The sequence below is a fragment of the Poecilia formosa genome, unplaced genomic scaffold (assembly GCF_000485575.1).
Source record: "Poecilia formosa unplaced genomic scaffold, Poecilia_formosa-5.1.2 Scaffold92, whole genome shotgun sequence".
Taxonomy (NCBI): Eukaryota; Metazoa; Chordata; class Actinopteri; order Cyprinodontiformes; family Poeciliidae; genus Poecilia; species Poecilia formosa.
In genome coordinates, this window is record NW_006800031.1 from 160,045 (window position 1) to 176,927 (window position 16,883).

A 16,883-nucleotide genomic window follows, 5' to 3' on the forward strand; every position below is an offset into this window, starting at 1 on the left:
CCGTTCTTTCGTGAATCAACAAAATGGCTCCCACAGTGCAAATAAAACTGGAGGAAGAAACACAAGATGAGCTTAGAATTGAGTTGTGTTGCCCTTTAAGATCAAAATGAGGGCGAGGGTTTATTAGGGTTAAAGACTGGACTTTGAAATTTATTTTTCCCCTGAGAGAAAACTGGACAAAGGAAAAGGCATCTGCCAGCAGCATCAAGAGGTCAAAGATTTTAGAAGGGATATAGAGGTGAAGCAGGTCAGGGAAGAACTGAGGAGCTGGAAGGGACATTTAGATGACTGAAGGAGTTTCCCTAAAGGCAGGTATGAAGGTGAAGGTGTGAGGAAAGTACATCAGCAGCAGAAGTGTGATCCACACCAACCCCCAGGTTGAAATATTTGGAAGATCGATGGATAATAAAAGTAATGACCAGGAGCAACTCGAAAACGAGAGAGTAATTAGTTTTTGAGCTAACGTTTTATTGTCTTCCTTCAAATAAACAGTTTGTTTGTTGTCATGTTTGGGCTTTTTGCCACACAGCATCGCAAATTTGATTCAGTTTCACTGCTGCCACCAACACTGTCACCACTGCTGGCAGCATATTTGAGTGAAACAAGTTGCCTTACAGGCTATACAAGCTGCAGATTTATGAATATAAGGGCTGGTCATTACGAGAGTGGAACATTTTGCAGACAGCAAGGGAGCAAAGTCCAACTGCAATAAATTATAAAGCTGCTCTGCGTTTGGGTAAATGTGTAAAAAGACAAATTTTGGCTAACACAAGAGCAATTTTCACCTTAATATGGTGATGTAAGTTGTATTGTGCAACCCCAAGTGATGAAAAAAAAATCAATAAACCTGAGTTAAAAGAGGAAACAAACTGCTTTTTAGCAAAGGTTGCTGCTCTCTCTTCCCGCAAAGTACACAAAAACAACGGTTCTTAAAGTTTTATTGAATCAATCAGAGATTAAATAGGGATACTGAACTCTTAAGAAGTGATAAATTCCTGTTCCTGTCAATTTGTTTAGTTGACCCAGCTGCAGCACATATCATTTCACCATGTTTATGACTCTTATATTATATTAGGGTTGCAACATATGGGTATTTGTATTTTATGGTCAGACATCTTATCTAAATCGTTTCACACCAAATTAATGCAAGAACGACTGATAATTACTGGAGTTTGAAGACCCCTGGGCTCGTTTTCAATCAGCAGGACCTGAATTCAGATTTAAGGTGATATGTCCATAGGAGAGAATGAGTTGCAGGCTATGGTCATTTAAAAGTCTATTTATGGTTTGTGTACTTATTTTGCATCTTGAATGTAAGGCATGTTCTTCTAGGAGCCACCATTTAATGTCACTAAACATATTTACGTAAATAAGTCCACTTCATTTGCGGACCAAGTTAAATATTTTTGTTATATCTATGGTAATTTACTTTTTTCTGTATCCTACATGACCCTGTTAACTTAGATATTTTTTGTGTTGTGATCTCTAAATTTTATTCAGAAAACTGTATGTCACTGTACAAGGATTTTACTTCAACAGAATGGAAAACAATGCGCGAGGACAAAACCGTCTTAATCTGTCTGAAGGCCACATAGCCTGCAGAGCTGCAGAAAGACGAGCGCGGCCGCCAAGTTGGACGTATTGTTGTGGTGACATTTGAGCAGAGGATCAAACTGCTGCTGAATAATCCATCTTGAAAAACCAGCTCTCTCTGCCGAATGTCAAACGGCAGCGGGATCCTTTGTTTGAGGAGTAGACAGCGAAACTTTCACTTCAACAACATCCGAATGTTTTGTTCTACAACGCAGAGAACGTGCCAGTTTACAACAACAGAGAAAAGTTTAACATTAGGAGTTAAGGAAATGGAAAAGTTAAATGACTTCCTCCCTGATGGTTTTGTGTAGTAGCACATTGCCCCAACTTTAATGAAAACAAATTTTACTTAAGCCTGAACACATGATCCTAATTTTGAGTGGAAAAGGAGACTCCCACATTCAGCCTCTGTCATGCTGTTTCACCTGCAGCTGCATTGCAGGCTTCAAATACAAGACGACATGAACTTCCTGCCCTCCTCTCCGTGTTTACCACAACAGCTCAGATGTTCTCCACTTTAATTTGTTCATTATTGTCTTAATCTGAACTGAGTCTGCCTAATTAGCATGCAACCAAGCCTGGCAAGAGTTTGGGGCTGGTAGCGTGTCTCAGGGGTAGTTGGGGAAAAAAAGATACCGAATTAAAACCTCTTTGGATTGAGCGGATAAAACAAATCCAGAGCCAACTTGTAGGACACAAAGGGTTTGACGACCTTGCAGTTACCCCTCTATTCTTTGTTTTCTGTAAATGAAAGTACACCACATGAAAAGTTGGATGCTTTGTTTATCATTCACAAACATACACCGACTTGCCCACCCTTCTGAACTAAATTATCACAGAACGAGGTTTGTGTTATGAAGAACTTTAGTCTTCAATTTGGAAAGGGTGTAATTTAAAAGCTGCTGTCAAGAATACTTTCCTGTTTGAAAAAGTGTTAAAGTATGAACTTATCCTGACCGAAACGCAATGGTTTCCAGACAGTGGTCAAGCAACTTAGTTCAAAATGACTAAAGGGAAAATCAGGGGAAATTTAGAGTTGCAGCCACTATGTAAACAACTATCAAATAGTATTTCTTATTGTATGTATAACATAAGATGATGTCATAAACATGGTTGTGGAATCCAATGTCTGTTTACCCATTTTAAAGTTACCTCCATCTGCAGATTAAACTTCTGTCAAGAATGATCTTCCTCACGCCAAAAGGATTTCTGCAAACTAACTAAAGATGTTGAAGCGCACCATTATTCATCCAAAAACTGAGTTTGTAAGGACACGAAAAAAAGAACCAGTTCAGCAAACAGACACTGACCTTTGAGTTGAGTGAGAATAAATTACATCACCCTGCCCTGAAAACCTAAACAAAGTCTGGACAGTGAACCATTGTTCACTTTATTTGTTTTATTTTTGCCTTCAGTCAGAGTCAAGAAACTCAATTTCCAAGACCTTTTTTTTATTTTGCAGCTTGCTTCTAGCGAAGTATCAGTTACCTGAAAATGAAGTCCTGTGTATCAGCTGCAGCCTGCTCAGAAGAATTAGAAACAGCTTTATTGGCTCAGGGTGTTTGCACAAACAAGGGATTTACCATGTAACAGGATAAATAATCCATTCTCTTTTCAAAGTTTTAAGGCATTTATTCACTAGTAGCACGGAAATTGCAGAAAACCAATGAACTGTGCATTTAACTTCATTGTTCCACAATAAACGGACAGACTGAACAACCTCAGGTGGCTGAACAGCGCACAGAAAATTCCTTCCAGATTGAGTCTTTGTGGTTGAAGGTCTTGTTCTTTGAAAAGTAGCTGAAAGAAGCTTGTGATGCTGCAGGATTTCTTTCAAGTACATTAGGAGACAGACAATGGGATCAGTGATGTGAGGTTCAGTTGTAACAGAGACGCACAACGCCCCAACCAAAAGAGTCTTTGAATTACAGGGCAGGTCCAGTTTACCAGCCTGTGCTTATCCAGGCTTAATGGTGTACCTCTTTCTTTAATTCAAATGTGGGTTCAGAGGCCTTAAAATAGTAAAAAGTTAGGGGAAAAAAATCTGTGTCGTGACAAATTTCCTAGGCTGAGAAATGTACAGTGTCTTGAATAAGTATTTGGTGAAATACAACATGCAGTTTTCAAATGACGACTGTGAAGAACAGAGTATTGGTCTAAACCAAGCTACCTGAAGCCTCCTAGTAGAGGAATTGTTGATTTGTCCATTTTATTTTTACTCTGGTCATTTTGGTCAGACTGTAAAATCAGTTTGATCTGAAACATTTAAGTGGTTTTAAAAAGCTGAAAAAACAAACCGTTAAGGAGGCAGAAACTTTTTCATGGCACCTTGTGACATCCCAAACAGAAGCTCCGTCTAAAACAGCAAAGCGTGGATGCGATCTTCAGAAACGTCAGTCTCATTTATCTGTCATCCTTCTGGAGGCATCTTTATCAGGGCTCCACAGAAAGGAATTTGCTAAGACTGCAGATGAAATATGGACGGGTTGGTTTCGGCAGATTCACCGACGGCAGCCCTGAGAGGACGAGATAATTACCACCCTGACAAGCTTTGATCACAGGTACAGTTATTCTCAGAATGTCTGTGATGATGGAACAATGAGATGATGGCCTTGAGATTCACATAAATTCTCCCCAGTTTTGTCTTTTTTTTTTCTCCGTCGCCCTCTGAATAGAAGCTCTGTCTAGCACGTGAAAAGACAAGAAGAAGTAAATGAGGGTTGGTGATGTGCCACGGCTTTGCCGTCTGTACCAATCTTCTGATATGGAGGAGTGAAGATCGGCATGTGTTGACCACTGCTGTAAAGTTCTGAGGTGGAAATGCTGCGGGTAAGTCATCCACTCGTAAATATTGTGGGTGGAATGATTCATAGCGGTTTCTTTTTGGTGAAGAGGTAGCAAATTATTCAATAAAAAACGACAGAGGGAGCGGTGAGCCCCGCGATGAAGTCGGTTTTAGAAGAGGTGGGTGTTGAGTCGCAAGGGGGCATGCTGCTGGGAAGGTGAAGGTGCAGATGTAACCTCGCTGCACAGAAGAAAGGTTCAGTTCATTGAAACGTCTTTGAAAATGCCTCCACACCGCAGCGCGGCTCAAAAGCAAACAGACCTCCTACACTACCTGCCTGCACTAAACCGAGAGGCAGCGTTTCTTCGGAAGGCCACCCACTTAAAGGAAGGAACAGACATTTGTGTGAGTGTATGTGTTTGATGATAAAACAAATCAAATGAGTCAGCTTGTTCATCTGTCATCAAACAGTGAACACCAGGGATCAAGGCTGTTTAATCTGCACAACTTTTTGGTGTTTTCCAACCTCACTCAGTCGCTCTTGCAGGTTTTATTTGCATTTTATCTGCTCCTGTATCCTGCTCATCAATCCTTCACTCATGGCGTTCTCATCAAGGCTAAGATGTGTCAGGGATACCTGAGTTCTGCAGAGCAGCGCCCCCATGATGTCATTTCCTCCCACATCGCTGATGCCGTTCCTGTCGAGGTCCACCTGCCGCAGACTCGTGTTCTCTTTCAACATGTCTGCCAGCAGCCTGACTCCGGGGTCCCCCAGATTGTTCTCATCTAAGATGATCTGAGTCAGAGAGTTGTTGCCTTTCAGGCTGTCGAAAAGTTCCTTCCACGCAGACAGATCCGCGCTACGCGTTTGTGCCAGCCCCAAGTACTGCAGCTGTGAGTGGGATCTCATGTACGATGCTAAAACCTTGACCCCGTCGCTGCCGAGGCCATTTCCACCAATATCCAGTTCCACAAGCGTAAAAGCCCTAAAAGAGCTCCACCCGGTGGGGAGCTGCAGCAGCGCATTTTGCTCTAATGGGAAAAGCAGTGTCTGGTAGACGGCTGCGGCAGCTGCTGCAGTTTGATCCTGCAGCTCCGCTACGCCACTCAAGAGGGTCAGCACTCCGTGGTCACGCAGTTTGTTCCCAAACAAGCTGCAAAAATAAAGAAGAAGCAATGTAGGAGTAGATGCAGAAAAATGTATGTTCCTATGTTTATCTATTTCCAAATTTTGTTACAAATAATAATACAATTGCAGTAAACTTCAAATATTTGAGTGGTTAATTTCTTTTTTGTTTTACTTTAATTTTTTTTAAATCAAAAGTAGTTTTGATAATTATTTTTAGTTTATATGTCGAAACATTTGCTTTGAGCACGGACGTTTTGCTTTTAACTCAGTTTTAGACCTGACAGTTTTCATAAAAAATGTTTTGTGACTGCTAAGTCTGCCCTCTCCGGCATCTGAGTCATGTAAATGTGAAAAGAATGAAAAACTCCAGGGACTAGTTGTGTCAACAAATTAGCTCATATCCAAGTTTAAATAAGACGGTTAGTCACGTTGTTGCCATCAGTGTCACAAAGACACTGAGAGCTGACAACTTGAGGATGGCTCACTCCGGTCCGAAATCAAGATTTTTTCCATTTCTTCTTTAAAGATGTAACATTAGAAAAAAACAGAGATATCTGGGCACAGGGAAGCAAAGTATGCATTGCTAAAGAGTGGTTCAATGTAAATGTAAAGCACTTTTTGTTGTGTCAGTATAAATTCACATAAAGCTGTAGCAAGACTGTTTATTGTGGAAAAAGGACATAACTCAGAAAGTTATAGAGGTGAGTTTATAGAGGGGAATCTCTGTTCATATAAAAAAAAAAGAAAGTTAGCCTGTAGAAATGCTTGCCCTGTCTCTTTAATTTATATAACCGTCTTTTTTTGTCAGGGTAAGCCATTTTAAATAATCTCATGACTGCATGACATGTTGTGATTTTTAGATAATTCATTTCTTCGCCAGATTTTAATCTGATAGAATACAAGTGGGTGGAACCATGGACTTACTGTAAGCGTTGGACCTGCGGCTTTACTCTCAGGACGTCCAGCAGGATGTGAGCGCCGTAGGGGCCGATGAGGTTCAGGTTGAGATTGAGCAACGTGACTTCAGACGGACTGTTCTTCAGAACCCCCGCAAGACTGAACAAAAGGTCATCTGTCAGTTCGGTGTTCCTCAGAACCAGCTGCTCAACCTCATCAGATGTGCTCAACACCGTCATCATGGCATCAAGCTGTGTTCACAACACAGGAAAAAAGGTATTAGATTATTGAGGCAAGATGTTGTGTTCTAAAGTCATTTAGCTTTTTCGTAAGATAACGGCACACTGCAAAAAAAAAATAAATAAAATCTTTTAAAGTATTTTCGATTTAGTTTCTAGTGGAAATATATTAGTACACATGAAATAAGACAGAACTACCTTACAAGTAACTTTTCAGCAGGAAATATAAGTTTGTATATTATTATTTCAAGTACACCAACATATCTGCACTAGAAACTAGACCGAAGTGCAGCGTAGAAAACTTATTTAGCTTCACAAGTTGAAAAATATCAGAAAGTCAAACAAGACAAAACTCGGTAACACTTTATTTGAAGGGGGGTGAATAAGACTGTAATGACACTGTAATAAACATGACACAACACCTGTCATGAACATGAATAAGCCTTCATGAATATTTATGACTGTTGTCATAAACCGTCATTCGGTAAATAATGACACTTTTAATACAAAGTTGACATTATTCAAAATGTCTTTGTTATGACAACTTGACATTAACCAAGAAATCATTACTGATATAAATTTGTTATAAAAGTATTACTGATTGCACTTTAAAAATTAGGTAACTTTATGTTATTAAAGGTAAAGTTTAAACAGTGATGATTTCTTGGTTCATGAAGGCTTATTCATGTTCATGACATGTGTTATGTCATGTTAATAAAAGTGGCATGTCAGTCTTATTCAACCCCCTTCAAATAAAGTGCTACCCAAAACTCTATTAAGAAGTTTCCCACTGAACTTTGGACATATATCAACAGTTGTGCATTCAGGGCACTAAAGGTTCCTCATAATATACACTTTTTGCTTATTTACTTATGTATTTTGCTTCCTGCAGGAAATTATGTCGAATGAAAGAGAACAATGGAAGACATGTTAGAGAAAGAAATTTCTCAAAGTTCACTGCAAAGTGGATTATCTTCTCCTTCTTATGTATATAAATTTGTGTATTGTATGCAAACAAACAAAGAATAAGATCTTAACTGTTTATGCACAAGGAAGCAGCACAGCTTCAAAGCATCTTGAGTAGAGAGATGAGGAAGGCAGATGTTGGAGGTTTAAATACAGAGATGAGAAGAGGGTCCAGGGGAGACATATGGTCTGGCTGTCGGCCACGTCTGCCTGGCCACTTTGCGAGAGCGTGAGGAATTCTCCAGGCACTGCTGAAGATTTTTCATCCTGATCTATGTGACATCCTGATCTGTTCACCTTAGATAAAGTTCAAGGGCCATTTGCTGCAACTGTTATATTTTGCAGCAAAAGCAGCTGCAGATGGACATTATCAATTAGAGTAGCCTGGATTTATAGAGAATTTATGAGATCTTAGAAGTAATTTTGACACCTTTGTGAAAATGGTAAGGATATTAGTTTTCAGTTTGCCATTTTCTAGAATAAGGTGGAAAGGATTAAACTTAAAGTGATGCTAAAATGTCCAAGCACTTCATTAATATCCATCATTGTATACGTTTCATTTTATGCAAAATAATGTGCTGGGAATGGTTCATATTTTTTGTGGTTTATAATAAGACTGAATAGAGCAATATAAAACAAATTTACTGAATGACACAGTCGCTAGCTCTTTGAATTTTTTGCTAATGCAGTTTTGTGTCAGTTGGTTCATTTGTCCCTTCTGAATTCATGTCTGAGCAAAGGATAAAAGTCAAATAGTTTATGTCTGCAAGTATGCTCTCAGCATGTTTGACCTAAAGCTGGAATCGACTCCTGAAGGAGATTTAACTGATACTGATTGGTTCCTGTATCCCCATAAACCCCAGCAGCACCGAGGGGAACAAACTTCCAGAAAACTGCTAAGCAGCTGAAACACAGAGTTCCTTTAAATCAATGCTAAAAATTTATCTGTTTAAAGTTGCTTTTGACCCATTTAACTGGAACATTGAAACATATTTGATGTGTATTGATGTTTTTAATGAGGACACTTGGTACAATGCATTGTTTGTTACTGCATGATATGTCCAGGACTTTTTGGAAAAACAATTAGGTAAGCAAATGAAGAAAATGTTTTTTATAGATGCTAGCGAAAAAATATTAGTTTCTAGTAAAATTCTCCAGTGAAATATGAGAGTCCACCATGTCCACCGTCCATAAGCATCATGTCCTATAAATATGATGTTTAACCATCCCTGATTTACAAACTATTTTCTTATTGGAATCCTTTTAATAAGCAACTCATGCATCAACAAAGTTACGATGGTGCAAACTTTATGTTCAGCAATAAAACAGAACGGCACTAAAGCAAAGTAATTTATTACGACTTATAAGAAACATGTTTACAAAGCTCCACGTTGCACAGGCCTGGAGTTACGCTCTGAAGACTTTTGTTTGTTTCTCTGAGATTTCCATCTCACAAAAACACATAATGTTTATAAAAAATTTACCGATTCCACTTATGTCAATTATTTGCTTCCCTTTCTTTTTATTACCCACCACTTTTCAAAAATACTCTCTCAAACTTCTGAAGAAGCAAAGTTTTCATTTTATTTCTATGTTTTCTTTCCCTTCTTTCCCATCTGAGCTTCACTCTTCAACCACTTCTTGCTGATAATGTGCCAGTTTAACATTGATGGATGCAAACAGAAACCTTGATGTAAGAAACATGAGGGTATTAACTAAAGCATATTCCATGGTAATGCAATCATTTTTAATTATTGAACCTTGGTGCTGTTGCGCATTACAGGAACCCATATGTGATGAGGAGGTGTAAGCATTCGTCTTGATGATTAAGTCAAAGGTGCAATTAGAATAAATGAGCGAGCCCGATCAATGGGATGACCTTTAGATGTGAGTGGCTGCCCTGATTTATCTACAGAACAGCAATCGATCACATCATCAAGACTCAACTAAACGAGCTTGTAAGAGGTTTTAAGAGATGTTGATGCTCATCAGCCAGAGAAAACCATCTTCATAAACACACAGCAAATCAGCTCAGAAAATTCAAGACCGCCGTTTATCCTCACCAGAAAGCGTCAACAAAAATCGCTACAGATAAAAGTCAATGATAAAAGTTAATGAGTCTACAAGGAAAATCTAATTTTAAAATAATTGATTACAAGTCTGTATGCACAAAAGAACATTTTGTTATATGTTGGGGCAGATGTGGAAGAAGTGTTGTTAAACAGACAAGCAGGAATCATTAATGTTTTAGAAAGAATGTACTTCCTGGTTCTGACAACATTAGAACCATCAATAAAACACGGTGGTGGTACGATCATGGATTTAGAAAATTCTGATGAGTATCGACTTGAATTGCTTTCCACAGACGATAAGAAAACAAATTTTGATTCATTTTGGAATCCAGGAGAAGCCAAAGTCTACTTCAGAACAATAAATCACAAAAAGTGTTGCTAAATAATAAATGTTGTTCTTCACGGATATAAAGCCAGCAGTTAGGGGAAGAAACCTACAAGAAATACTTTACAGGTGAAGGGAAATCTGGATTTCATGCATCAGGGAAATATGTAGGTGCAAATGACATCAGAACACTAAAAAACTAAATGTGTTTTAGTTTGGAGGGCTGTTGTTTTAACTGCATTTCACAGTCTAAAAAAACAATGCAAATGCCTGCATGCAGTAATTCCAAAATGTGGTCATCTGGCACAGCCAGTGCTTGTAATTTTAAGGCTTCTGGCAGAAACACAGGTTCTCTCCACAGTGGATCTGTGTTGGACACACACCTGTGCCTGCAGGTCTTGTTCTTGAACAGGCTCCTGTTTGGCAGCATCCTGGCCTGCAGTGTGCTCCTCCTCCTCCTCCTCCGCTAGCTCTCCATCAGGCTGCAGTACTGTGTCACTTTCCGCACTCAGCTCCACATCGGAGTTCTGAGCTTTGGGGCATGATGACGACAGCCTCTTCTGAAGCCGGCACCTCTCTAGGACTTAAAGAGAGAATCGAGCAACTAATGGGTGATAAAACCGCGTGAAAGGAACACAAGATTTACATACGAGAGTCAAACTAATAATGTTCAGTTTGTGCATCCATTAAGCAAAAGAGAAAGTGAAACAGTTTAGATTTATAGATATGGGAATATGTATGTCTGTGTAGGCAACATCTGTATAATCTCTCCCACACATCATCAATCTTCCTTCAAGCAGACGCTGCTCAGCGTGCTTCTTGCAAATTCAGTCATTTTTTCTCCCCCAAATTGTGTTACGTAAATGAGTTACAGCTCTCCAGAGGGACTCATTTTAATTCTGCTGTTATGTATAGTCTGTACTCACTGTTTGCCTTGAACCAGTGTTTGCTTGGGCTCTGGTTCAATTCAGCACTCATTTCCACACATTCTTTGTAGAAGTCCTTCAGTCTTCCCCCATCGCTGGTTTTCCCATCTGACTTGAGGTCTCTCTGCTCCTTCCTGTTCTGCTTCGTCAGTCCCTCCTCACCCTGCAATGACTCTTTTAAAAACAAATGCTCTTCTTCTTTTATTGTAAAACCATTAAAGAGAAATAACACATGCACAAATCTTGTTGGGTTGAGTTACACCTCCTGTCCAGGGGTGACACTGTAAAACTAGTCTATGCATTTGTTGCTTTAAGGCTGGACGACTGTGATTCTTTACTGTCAGGAAGTCCACCAAATGCATTTGGATTAAAAGTTTTTGGCTGATCCAAAAACCTTTCTGGAAGAGTTTTGACGATAATAAAAAAGAAAGATCATATTTCTCCTACTTTAGCTGTTTTGTAAATCCCTCAATAATCAAGATACATTAGAGATTTTCCATATTTTCCTAACAGAGCACTTTGGACTCTGACTGCAGGAATTAAAACTTTACTTTTTGAACAAGTTTATAGTTCAGCAGCATCTGGAAAACCATTTTTTCCAGGCAAGAGATGATGAGCATTGTCTGACCCGTGTCATCCCACAAGTGAATCGTTCATATTGGATTGCTTCTCATCCAAAACAATGAGCTCAATAATTCTGCCCAAGAACAATGTCATGAAGAAAGAGTGGTGTCATCGCATCATATTAGGTAAAAATGTAATAATCATCTGAGGATTTTAAAGTGTGATGGAGCTCTGATCAGGATGACAGATGAAGCATTAAATTTTTGGATGTGTGGTGAGAACATTTTCAACACTAAACCCAATGAGAACATGTGGTCAGTTCTTTGAAAGAACAAATTTGATCAACTTCACAAGTTTATACCAATTATGTCAGACTGAATTGAACAATTTAAAAAGAAATACTTTGATCAATTTGGGTCACAGGTCAAGTACAAAATCGCAAAGTGTAAGTCAGTCATGTCCAAAATCCATAACATTTGAATTTTAAGCCCAAAACATTTAATTTGGACAAATTATAGCTTTATAAAGAATAAATAAAATGAACTTTTGCCAAGATGACCGGCTAGCAGCATTGAACTCTTTAAAAAAAACATAAAGTCAGCACTGTTACATTCACGTTTGGTTTTAGCAAATTGATTTTTGTGCTTCTATAACTGATGTAAACTAAATGTTGAGGTCAAAAATACAAACACTAGTTTCACTGCCAAAGTGTTTGGCTCTGACACCTTTTTCATTCTGCTTCACAGTAATGAAACCAACAGGAATGACCCAGCGCTCACCAACGGTTTTACTTGTCTTGTTTGATGGCAGCTGTTCTGTCTGCGGCTTAGTGGCTTTCCCCATTGTTTTTGAGTGGTTGGGTTTCTGTCCTGTCTGCTCTTCAGATTGTTCAGAGCCAGTTGATCTCTCTGAGCCCTTGCCGCCTTGCTCATCTTCCCCTCTGCTTTTCCCACCTGTCTTTCCTTTGCTCTCTTTCTGATCGGTTTGACCCTTGCGTTTTTTCCTCCTGAATTTTTCTTTCATCCCAGAAAAAACAGCCTCTTCGCTGTCAGTGGATCCTCCGTTGCGTTCCTTGACGTGTTTTCTAGTTCTCCTCACCGATATCTTCTCAGGTTTGGCTGGGATAAAAAGAGGGGATGATGGACACGACTCGATGGTGCCTTTATGGGAGACAAAATGAAAAAAAATAAGTCTTTGTGGTAGATTTTTTTTATTTAGACTAGTCCTCTGAAACCCAGGAGTGGGCGCAATGTCAAAAAATATTGATGAATAAGCTTTGGGAAGTAATAGAAAATGGAGACACTCATTTCCAGGCTTTGTACCATTGCCAGTGTTCTGCTCGAGAGGGAGAATTAAGTTTTCCTTTGTGCCGTTGTTCAGCTGTTGGCAGGAGCTGTATTTGTTTCGGAGACCAGTGCATCTGAAAAAGATGAAAAATGTGCTTTCATCATAAGTCATATTTCCTCCCCTGTGCCACCATCATCACTACCATTGCTTTTTTTAAGCAGTCTTTCTCTCTTGTTCCCAAATGTCTAGAGTTGGATTTGCCCACTTTGTTTCCACTGGTACTAATTTTAAATTTCTGCCAACATATGGCTGAACCTTGACTGTAGGATGAAACCTGACCTGTAGCAGGGGGTCCCACCAGCCAGCCAGCTCAGTCTGAAGTAGCTTTTCCTGCCCTGCTGAAAGCCGGGAGCGTAGCGGTACTCACAGCAGGAGCTGATCCGAGCCACCACCATGCCGTTGACAAACAAGCTGGCGCTGAAGGGGAAACCTCTGTGCCTCTGAGACACAAACTGAAACTGCTCTGAAAAATAAAAGTGGACCAAATGTAAGACTTAAAGTAATATTTCAACCTTTGGTTAAAACTGAAGGTCTCCCAATTCCATCAATACAGGAGCAGCTATATTCTTTACTCTGTAGATTCAAGGTATTTACTGGGTTTATTTCAATATTTCAGTAGGCGTATATCAAAGCTCTGTCACATCAGACTAAGTCAATCGAATGGCATCTAGGATTGTTAGAAATATTCAAACATTGCAGCAAATTTGTAGAATTCATTTCCCTGTCATGATTTCGGACAGGTCTCTGGTTGCTCAGCATCGATGTTTTTCCTGCTGCTTTCCCTGACTTCCTTCTGTTTGCTCAGTATTAAAGGCCATCCCAGTATTGTATTGCAGTATATCATCTGCTTCTTGTATGTTCTCCTCCTCTCTCCTCTTCATTGCTAAATAGGATGCCAGGATGTCTGTTTGACAGCATTGCATGTGTCCAGTTTGCATTTTCTCTGCAGTCTGAAAAACTCAGTTTCTTTCAGTCCCCCAGAATCAACCTATTTTTTGCAATTTGGATGTCTTCTTAACAAATGTGAACCTTACTACACGGGAATGAAACACATGCCGATTTCTATGTAAGAAACCTGGGCACAGCGCTTTTTATTGAGTTGTTGTGAAAATTATAGATTACTCAACAGGTGCTGCAGCTTCAGATACTCTTAAAACCAGTCTGCAGCGATGCACCTCCACAAACACTTAGTGAAAGCTCAAAACACTCAAGGAACTCTCACAATCCCTCCCGCTTAATGGAGAGTGGATTACGATCTTTATGCTCCCCAGAACGCTTTCCTGAGGCCCTGCAGAGATCATCATCCACACTCTGGTGGATTTTAATCCTGAGGTCCGGTCTTAGTCTGGTGTTAAGGAAACTTACAGCCAAATCATGTGGACACAATCGAAAACACTAACTCTATGCTGGCATCTTTATGTCTTGTTAAGTAAAGTAGACTTTGATGGAAACACCTGAGACTGGTAGAATGAGAAACAACTGAGCGAAAGTTACCAAAGTTAGTGGAAAAAAACAAAAGCAACAGCAAATTTAAAAAGAGCATCTAAATAGCTGTAAGCACAAAAGGTTTTATAACAGATAACTGATGAGTAATTTGAAAGGTGGCATGTTAGAAAGGAGGAAATAAAGAATAAAGCAGAATCATACAAATGATGCAGAGAACCAATGATCTTTCTAAGCAAACCCATACTAGTCAAACCTTAGCAGTTATTCAGGGAAAATCTGGACTTGTAACATATTGCATTAGCTTTTGAATCTGTTTCATCTTAAATAATTAACAACAGTTTCAATTTATCCAAAATTACAAGAGATTTGTATATTACCTCCTGCGCTAACAAGGCCCTTAAAGACACAGAGATTTTCTCCTCCATTGACTTGCTGAAGCACCTTCAGTTCATCCTTGGTGGACTTTGAGAGTGACCGTCGCTGACTTGGTCCTAGGTAGGTCATAGTCACTGTCACGTTGGACTTCTTTGCCTCCTTTTGGGCCTTTAGGTTGCTCTGCTATAAAGAAAGATAATTCATATACTTGCATATGTGCTGTAAGTGAAGATGTTGTTCTCAAAGTTGATATGTTAAAAGCAGAACAAATGAGTTAAAACACTATGCTTTGACAGATAAGGGTTGTATCAGCTCCAAAAGATCACCAATGCATCATTAGGCATTAGGTCATGATAACTGTTTTATTGTGGAGTTCACTGAAATACAATGAACTCAGTCTGAGCTGTAGCAGTCTTAAATGTTGATACACAGCAGGATGGAGCCATGCTTTTATGTTATCAGCATCAAAATCTGACCTAGCAATCAGATTATCACTGCTAAATTCAAGAATCACCGGACCAGGCTACATTTTTTTAAAACCTTCTCTGTCACCAAAGAAATAGCTGTGTGTATAAATCACAACAGATCAGCAGTTTCTAATGAAAGTTTAGTCCATCTGGAATTGAAAGATACATAAATCATCTAATTTACTGTGTGATCAGTGGAAGAGATATAAAGTGACTGGTTAGTACATAACAGTATATATAAATCTTTTTCAGCATGAATCTGATAAACAGTCACTTCACCTGTTTTTCTGTGTGAACTCTTGTTCTCTGTGAAGTAACTGATGAGAAGGATCCTCTCCGTTTGTCATACAGATAAGGGCAGGACTGACTCAGAGCTCTGCTGAGTGAGTTCAGGCTTGGAGCTTTTTTTGAGATGGCTGGAAGATAAAGGTCACCTCTTGTCGACTTTCTGGTATCAGCTGTGGGATCCTTCAGCTAAATCCAGCATACACAAACAAATAAAGAGAGCTTTTTTTAAAAGTTTGCAAAGGTCTGATGACTATCGCCTTGATTGTGCACAGAACCGCTAAAGTTTCTGAATAAGAAATCTTTCAGCACTGTCAAACCTCTCCTCATGCCTTTATATCTGTTTCATGTTAACTGGATTCTTCAATAATGTTTTTCCTCAATATGTCAGGAAAAGTGCATTTTATTTTAGCTAACCAGCCTTTACAGTTGTTTGTTCATTTCTTTTTAACCATATGGGCGTCCTGTACTCTGGCGCCTCTCAAAGGTAATGGATGGTACTGCAGAAATTACATTAAAATGAAGAAGGGCATTGCTTTTGTTTTTAAATACAGCCTAAATCGATATTGCCCTTAAAAACACAAGAAGCATTTGTATGTAAGCAATAAAAAGGAAATTAAAGTAAAACAAAGTGCTATTTTGATTACAGGACAGCATTTTTTTCTGTTTCCCAGATTATATTCATTGAATGATAAAACATTACATTATTAGTCAGGATCATTAAAATGTTGCAAAAAAAGAAAACACTGACGTGGCTCTAGACTTTTGCATAACACGTTTAGCTGTTGCTTGGCATGCATGTTGCTTCTTCTTCATAACTCAGTTTTAAACTTGAAAAGAAAATATAACTTTCAGTGTAAAAATGTCTGTAACTTATAACTTATTTATAACTGCATAAGTGTTACTTACCTTGTAGATTTCCACAGTATCAGGGTTCTCGAGCAGCAGCAGTTTGCTCTTTGCCCTGATCAGACTTGCAATGGAGTGAATCATCTTAGCATCTCTTGGCTTTCCTGGGATCTGCACATACAAATCACGGTGGAGGATGAATTGAAATATCTTCCTAACTATGACGATGAAATGTTCAGAAACATGCTAATGAAGACTCACAGGAGTGTCTCTATGTCCTCCAGGAACTTCCCTGTAGTACGGATCCTGAAGAAGAGACTGGCTGTTCCTCCGAGTTCTTCTCATTGACTTGTTCTGATTTGTCTCCATCACAAACCGAGTCTGAGACCGATGCATATGAATATTTTTATTTTATAGAACACTAAAATCATTTGTCAATACCGACATCCTGGAGAGTTTTGAAAGGTTCTCTCCTAATATCTGAATCAGATGTGAAATTTACATATGAGAAAGACACAAAGTAGTCAACAAATACATTCTAATATCATAGTAAAGTCTGAAAAAGCTATTTGTAAATGATGAATTAATTTATTATGGGGGAAAAAAGCTCCTTAAAGA

General features: G+C 39.0%; 1 protein-coding gene across 1 annotated transcript; it reads right to left on the reverse strand.

The window, feature by feature from the left end:
* Nucleotides 1-3,131: 3,131 nt before the first annotated feature.
* LOC103142052 (glutamate-rich protein 3) lies at nt 3,132-16,653 on the reverse strand. The gene is made up of 11 exons (XM_016674209.1): nt 16,527-16,653; nt 16,326-16,436; nt 15,411-15,605; nt 14,667-14,847; nt 13,123-13,306; nt 12,819-12,916; nt 12,276-12,656; nt 10,933-11,106; nt 10,390-10,589; nt 6,432-6,655; nt 3,132-5,532 (listed from the first exon to the last, which is right to left on the reverse strand). Exons 1-11 carry the CDS (start codon nt 16,632-16,634, stop codon nt 4,929-4,931), a joined length of 2,460 nt encoding a protein of 819 aa, XP_016529695.1. The 5' UTR covers nt 16,635-16,653; the 3' UTR covers nt 3,132-4,928.
* Between the last annotated feature and the right edge of the window lie 230 nt (nt 16,654-16,883).